Genomic DNA, 7803 nt, shown 5'->3' with positions numbered 1-7803 from the left:
AGAATAATAAATATTTAAGGATATAATAGGAAAAATAGCATTAATTATTCATTGGAATTGTAAAGCGACTTATATTAAAATACAATTTTTTTTTCCAAAACGACTTATAATAAAAAACGGAGGGAGTAATAGATAAGAATGAAAATAGTATTTCACTAAAACTTCCTAAAATAGAGGGACCAACGCTAATATAACAATAATAATAATAATAATAATAATAATATAACAATAAAAATATTTTAGACAAGTGGTAATCTTTTTTCCTAATATTTTAGATTAATCTTTTTTACTATGAATTAGATCCTAATGTAACACACTAATACGCCTACACACCGTAACTGAATCATCTTAGCGAAATAGTATAATTAAGTTAAAAGATCTCGCCGCCGTGTCACCTCCGTCGTCATCGCCGTCGGAGAAACAACCACATTACAACTCTCTCTCACTACACCCGCCGTCTCTCCGATCCATCACAACCAACGGTTCTCTTTCTCTCTCTAACTATTTCTTTGACTTTGCATCCTCATCTCCATTCTGACTCGTCTTTTGTCTTTTCCTTCACACCATTTTTTCTTCATATTACTCTCTCACCTCGCTCAATTTCGCGTTGACCTAGTTTATTCGCAGCCTCCATTGTTAGTTCTTACTGTAATTTGATCTACTCACCTTGAATTCATCGTGCATTCTTTACTGTTGATGTGTTGCTTCAGTTTTTTTGATAGTGTATGGGAATTGAAGGAAATGGGAATCACGATTGGGAACAAAAAAGTGAATCTTGTTCTCATGTGTTTTTGTTTGTTAATTTCTATGTATAATGATTATGTTAATAAAATGTTTTCCTTTTTGTAGTGTTTACCAAGTTATGTACTTTCTTCATTTTCACGGTTTCATTAAGATTCTAATCTTAAAGTTTGGTTTTTTTTCCTATCTACTTCACCAGTGTATGTGTGTGTTATGTTTGGTTCTTCTTCTCTCTATTTTTATCCATCTTTTTGATTTTAGGAATCATGAATTTATTTTATTGTTTATGTTAGCTGCTAAGAATGGTTGACTTTTTATAGGTAATTAATTTGATGAGCTAGTTGATTAGGATCATAATGTAGAATAATTGTTAATGTTCTTGCATCTTGGCACAATTCAATTGATGGATTCATTTCAAAATCTGTGGTTGAGTTATGGTCTAGCCATTGAAAATTGATTCTATTTTTCTTAGGATCAGTGTTATCAAATGGCGGCGCCGTGACTGCTTTGGCGGATATACATGGTTTTTGGGTTTGCCGCAATGGTAAATATTTGTCTGATATTGCGTGTTTTTCCGCCATAATCCTCTATAACAGCACCGCAAAGCGGCTGGTATGGCGTGTTTTTCCACCATAATCCTCTATAACAGCACCGCAAAGCGGCTGGTATGGCGTGTTTTTCCACCATAATCCGCTATAACGGCGCTGCAAAGCGGTTGGTATGGCATTTTGGCTCTCCGCCATGGACCGCCATCAGCCATCGACAACACTTAGGATTTGATTCAAATGAACTAACTAACCATGTGAATTTCTTATAGTTAGTCAATCACAATCACAATCGATAGATCACTAAAACGATTTGACTTTAATCATATCTACGGATCTACCTCATACAAAAGGCGATTTGTGATTGGTTAACGCCTTAACGGTGTAAAAAGGTTTACACTGAAAGTGTCTCAAAACTAATCTCTTTTTCTTATTGTCCACTTTGATTTGATCTTTAACTTCTTTTAGTTTTGGTTATTGGATGCACAGAAGAATATTTATCAGTTCTAAAATTGAAATGAGAAATTTTGTTTTTTCACAGATCTGAGTGTTTTGTTTGTTCTATTGAGAACAGAGGAAGGTTCAAGCACATGATATTTTGATATCTATCTGTGATAGGAAGACCATGGGACGAGCTTCACCATTACTTGTAATATGTTTGGTTCTTGGTTCTTCCTTTGCTACATATAATTTGGTCACAATGATAATCCACTACGGATCGTTAGAAAGTGTATCTGCCGAGGATGGTGGATTGTTTTTTGACCCTATTATCGAGATGCCTGAACATGTGAAGAACCGGAAAACAACTAAAGTACCGTTTCATATTGCCCTAACGGCTACCGATGCTGTGTATAGCAAATGGCAATGTCGCATCATGTATTACTGGTATAAAAAACAAAGGAATTTACCCGGGTCAGAGATGGGAGGATTCACTAGAATTTTGCATTCTGGAAAGGCTGACAACTTGATGGATGAAATTCCTACTGTCGTTGTTGATCCTCTTCCGAAAGGTCTAGACCGGGTGAGGCTGGTTACTATAACTTTCAGTTATACTCTTATATGTTTTATAGTTATTTCTGTATTGTTTTCTAGCATATTGAGTAAATAGTATTGCAGTTGCTGAAACTATGACCTGTTTGGATTAGCTTATATGAGTTTATCTACTGATGTGAAACTATTTGGGAGAGTTTATCAAAATAGCTTATGACCTGTTTGGATTTTTTGTTTTTTCAGCAGTGAATGCAATTTATATAATTTCGGACACATTGCTTATTTTTTTGCAGGGATACATTGTTCTGAATAGACCATGGGCTTTTGTTCAGTGGCTGCAAAAGACTAAAATTGAGGAAGAGTTAGATCTCTTATTCTAAGTGATCTACTTTTTATTTGTTTGACAATAATATAAGTTGACTTTGTTTTTGTGCTTTTGATGCAGATATATTTTAATGGCAGAACCTGATCACGTATTTGTACGCCCTCTCCCCAATCTGGCATATGGAGCACATCCAGCTGCTTTTCCATTTTTTTATATTAAGCCGCAGCAGAATGAAAAAATTGTAAGGAAGTATTACCCTGAGGAAAAGGGACCCGTTACAAATATTGATCCGATTGGCAATTCTCCTGTAATTATCAGAAAGGTAAAATCAAATCTCACAGAAACTTTTATTTAATTGAATTGAATCAATACCTGTTCTCTGTTCTCAATGGTTGAATAGACATCCACCGTCCTTGATATAGATTTGTATTTCACTGTACCTATAATCTTGTGAATACGCTGGTTCGATAGGACCGGACGAGTAAATACTTTTTGCTCACCTAGTGAGGGGTGCACTTTTTTTTCTCAGGATTTGATTTCAAAAATTGCTCCCACATGGATGAATATTTCATTGAAGATGAAAGAGGATCCAGAGACCGATAAAGAGTTTGGATGGGTGCTAGAAATGTATGGCTTGCCAATTAACAGACAAATGCTGCAGATTCTTTATTTTCTTGAAATTTTATTGATATTTTGATGCTGACGCGGTGTTCTGAATTCTGGAACCAAGGTATGCTTATGCTGTCGCATCTGCCCTGCACGACGTGAAACATATTCTACGGAAAGACTTCATGCTACAGGTTTGAAATATATAACATTGTATAGATATAGCTTTTGATGTTGTATTTAGTTTATGTTGTTATGCATATCCAATTCTGATTTTACTTTTCTTGTATGTTACTTTTCAGCCACCGTGGGATCTTGAAACTTACAATAAGTACATTATTCATTACACTTATGGGTGTGACTACAATCTAAAGGTACATTATTTCTCCTAATGTTTGAACTGCAATATTACGGTATTTGAATATTCCTTATAAATTCCCATCCTTAATGAACCCAACACTGAACTCCTGAAAGCTTCTTGATCTTGATTATGTGTCTCTTATGGTACTCCTATTAATATTGTTTCGTAATACTCAGGGAGAATTGACTTACGGTAAAATTGGCGAGTGGAGATTTGACAAAAGGTCACATCTAGAAAGACCTCCACCAAGAAACTTGCCCTTACCCCCTCCAGGTGTTCCCGAAAGTGTGGTATGTCTACAGCTTGCTAGTTTATTTACAAAATTCATCTTATTTGGATGATAATAATTGTAATCATAATAATCATTAGTAATCATAATAGTCATTGATAATACGCAATATAAAATTAATCCTTAGAAATATTATAAACTGACACCTCTGAACAAAGATGTTTACGGTGTCTGAAACCGACACATGAAATTACGTTCAATTTATTTATTTTTTCAAATTATTACCGGTGTCAACATGTTAGTGTGTCGTGTCTGGTGTGTGTCTGTGCTTAGGTATTAACCATCATACATCGCACACGATAAAAGTTCTGTTGTCACTCAACTACTCAAGGGTTTGTCTGATGCTTTTCTGCATATGCTGTCTCCGTGTTATCTAACTGACCCTAAGACCTTGCCTTTTGCAAACGTGGTTTGGTCTACAAAAATCATCTGTTTGTTTTAACTTTTAACAATTAGCTAGTTAAGCCCCCACTTTCAGTTAAGTATAATTAGTAAAATGGAGTACATATAATTGAAGAACAAATCATATTATAAATTTCATAGTTTAAGACAGAGAGATTGAGTGAGATGTAAAACACTATATTTGAGAAAGGTGAATGAAATCAAAGAATGCTTCCAACGTAATTTTTGATAGAAAAGTATTATTCAAGCATAAAGGAAATTTTACCACAAATAAATAACTTCCTATCATACGCAAGAGTAAATGCAGAGTAGTCAATTCCGGATAGCGGTGCGGAGCAGCCGACCTCAAAAATGGGATAGTGGGATAGCTTATAGCGGGATGTCCGCTTTTTGATATTTTTTGAACAAATTACATGAATAATAATTATAAACATATGAAGTGCAGAGAGAGGTGAGGGAGGAAACCTGTGATTTTTTTTGGCTTGGCTGAAATGCAGAAACGTCGGTAAAGGAAGGATAGGGTTGAGTCTCAACTCAAATTTGATTGAAAAACTCAAAATTACCCTTAAAACGTTTTAAATTTAGGGAGTGATTTCGGTTTTTCAGAGGGGAAAAGGATAGCGGGACAGAATCCGCTCTGCCTCCGCTACCCGCTATTTACTCTATAGGGTCGCTATAGTGTTCTGCACCGCTAAGATTCTTCCCATATAGCGGCCGGCCTCCGCTCACTCCACTATAGCAGGATAGCGCCGCCATTGGCTGCTATTGACTACTACTCTGAGTATATGTTGAGTGATAAGGAGGCAATAAGTAAGCTTAGTTTAATAAAGATAATAATAAGAATGTATGATGGATCTGTGGTCACACAAGACATGATAGGAACAGGTATGAAAGCATTAGAAGGAAAGTTGGAATGACACCAATTGTGAAAGAGATGGGGAAGTTTCCTCATAAGTGGTTTCAACATGTGTGGGGAGAGCACTCATAGAAGTGTCCAAAAAGAAGCGGACTTACATTCCCCCACAGCCACTGCACATTGCATTGTTTTGTAGAGGGGCCGTTGTCCAAAGGATTAGAAGTCCAATGATCTGTCTTTAAAATTATTTATGACAGGATATTATGGTATTTTTTATCCACTTAGCTGATCTCACTTAATAGCAAAAAGTGATTGTTATTATTGTCATTTATATTGTATTTGGCTGTCAAATTATAGCACTGTTTCCTCTTTCAGGCCGCAGTTTTGGGTTGAAGTAATAGAAACCTTTCTCTTTGTTCTTACTTTCATTCTTTGTTGCTTTAATCACCATAGCCTTCAATTTTAAGTGTTCTTCATACATCTTTCTCCTTTAAATGCTTGTCATTTTCAGCCCTTTCTTCTTAGTGTCACTCCGTTTCATCATGTCTATTATTTTTAACTAAGCTTGATACCAAGGTTGTCAAGATCGGGATCTTGCATAAGATCCTCAGGGGATAGTAAGATCATAAAACATAATTTCCTAACTAAGATCAAAAGATTTTACCCAATTATTTTTGTCAGATCCGGAGAGGGTAGCAAGATCGTAAAACTTAAAATAGTAACAAAAATCTAAAGCTATTACTAAAAAGAAAAATAATACTAAATATTTGAAGTTTTTTTACATGATATTTTGGTAGGCAAGTGTATTCGTGGGAAAATGTTCTCCACCGAACCATAATTGTTGCTCCTCGGCATCTTGTCATCCTTCTCGGCTTGTAATGGTAATGATCGGAAAAGGGTCAATCGTGGTTGGAACTGGACAGAATTGCACATAATCAATGGTTTTACGATTTTTTTCACAATTTGGCTATAACACACCATTCAACTTAAGACTGGGATCATTGGGGGTGATTGGGATCACAAACTCGTAAGATTTTAAGATCTAGATCGTGATTTTGACAACTTTGATTGATACCTTGTGCCATTAGGGTATTTTCCCTTAAGCTTTATCCCAGCAGAAAGAAGTGTGTTAGTTTTAGGTTTTTATATTATATCTAACTTATTAGTACAAAACCGCCTTGTAAATGTGCGAGGGGACATTCTATATAAAAAATTAACTGTAGATATATTTTTGGTAACAAACTGTTGATATTTAAACACATTCATATTTCATATGTATTTTATTTAATTTCATCAACGGTTGAGATTTTTATACTATAAATAAATATAATAGTTAATATTAAGATCGATCTTTTATAATTAGTAGCAAAAGCATGATACAATACATTATCAACTAACCTTTGTTTTTTCTTGTTATAACATTTTAAGGTGACTCTGGTAAAGATGGTGAATGAAGCTACTGCAAACATCCCCAATTGGGATACATTGTAAATATTTTTATTTATTCATTCATGATATTCAAAATGCATGTTTTGGTAGTTCTAAAAGAGTGTAGACATGGAGACAATAGTTTATATTTTTCTTCCTTGTTTAGTCATAGAACCATAGAAAAATTTGCACTACAATACCTCACTATACACCTTTAATTAGATGATAATTTAAACGAAGGATTATACTTTGTTTTCGTGGTGATATTCTTGAACGAGACAACGATACTGAATAATTTCTTCGAGTAATTTTGGATTGAAGTAGTATTTAAAAATGAGTATATAGTTGGTCACTCTTTGATGATTTAGATTCTGGTTTGATTGTTAGATGTAGTTGATGGCTCTGGTTTTGATCCATTATTATTCATGTTATGATGTCCAAAATGTCACAAAACAATATAACATATGAAGTAAACATTATAAGTAAATGTTGATTCACTAAATCAGACTGATCTGTATTAGGAATGTCAACGGGGCAGATATTGTTCGGAGGATGCTTCTCCACTTCCCGCCCCGCCTCCAAGTTTAGTCCCCATCCCCAATCCCCGCCACGGGGGAATATTTCCCTCCATCCCCACAGATCCCCACGGATATCCACGGAGATCGAATCTTAAGAAAATTTCTACACTTTTTGATCAAAACTATGACACTAGTATTTTTTTTTTTTTTTCCGTATTTTTTAAAACGCATATATTTGCATCTTTATTTTATAAAAAAAATCAAAATACATCTTGCATCAATAATAAATAAAAAAAGCAAAAGAACTTGATGTTGCTAATATTTTTTATGTAAAAATAAATAAATAGTAACATAACTTCTTGCTACCGTGCTTCCACTAATTTACTACCACAATACCGATGTCGTCCAGCGCAAGTGGTTGATTATGTGTGACAAATCTATAACTTCTAATGACTCTTCATTTTATAATACATTGTAAAATTATATAATTATATAATATATAAAATATATAAATTAACATATATCTTCGGAGTCGGGGAATCCACGGGGACGGAGGATACTTTCTCAATCCCCGCCCTAAAGTGTTATCGGAGGAACTTTTCCCTCCATCCCCATCCCCACGGGGAAAAAAATTCCCAACTTCGGATCTCCGCACAGATATTTCCCACAGGGATCCCCATTAACAGATGCAATTGACATCCCTAATCTGTATTAGAGCTTCCTTAGTCATGTTATAAGGAAA

General features: G+C 34.8%; 1 protein-coding gene across 7 annotated transcripts; it reads left to right on the top strand.

Moving 5' to 3' along the window:
• The first annotated feature begins 294 nt into the window (after positions 1–294).
• Positions 295–6799, top strand: LOC131636063 (hydroxyproline O-arabinosyltransferase RDN2). 7 transcript variants are annotated; one of them, XM_058906706.1, is made up of 10 exons: positions 295–482; positions 1214–1285; positions 1828–2307; positions 2570–2637; positions 2722–2923; positions 3131–3228; positions 3332–3401; positions 3510–3581; positions 3745–3858; positions 6544–6799. In XM_058906706.1, the coding sequence occupies exons 3-10, from the start codon at positions 1912–1914 to the stop codon at positions 6604–6606; spliced, it is 1083 nt and encodes a 360-aa protein (XP_058762689.1). In that variant the 5' UTR covers positions 295–482; positions 1214–1285; positions 1828–1911; the 3' UTR covers positions 6607–6799. The 7 variants fall into 7 exon arrangements, with proteins under 7 accessions (XP_058762689.1, XP_058762693.1, XP_058762687.1 ...); XM_058906710.1 differs by lacking the exon at positions 1214–1285 and having other exon boundaries at positions 1861–2307; XM_058906704.1 differs by lacking the exon at positions 1214–1285.
• The last annotated feature ends 1004 nt before the right edge of the window (positions 6800–7803 follow it).

This window comes from Vicia villosa, unplaced genomic scaffold, assembly GCF_029867415.1.
Source record: "Vicia villosa cultivar HV-30 ecotype Madison, WI unplaced genomic scaffold, Vvil1.0 ctg.001626F_1_1, whole genome shotgun sequence".
In the NCBI taxonomy this organism is placed as follows: domain Eukaryota; kingdom Viridiplantae; phylum Streptophyta; class Magnoliopsida; order Fabales; family Fabaceae; genus Vicia; species Vicia villosa.
Note: the sequence above shows the minus strand (reverse complement) of the source record. Positions and strands in the feature narration are given on the sequence as shown.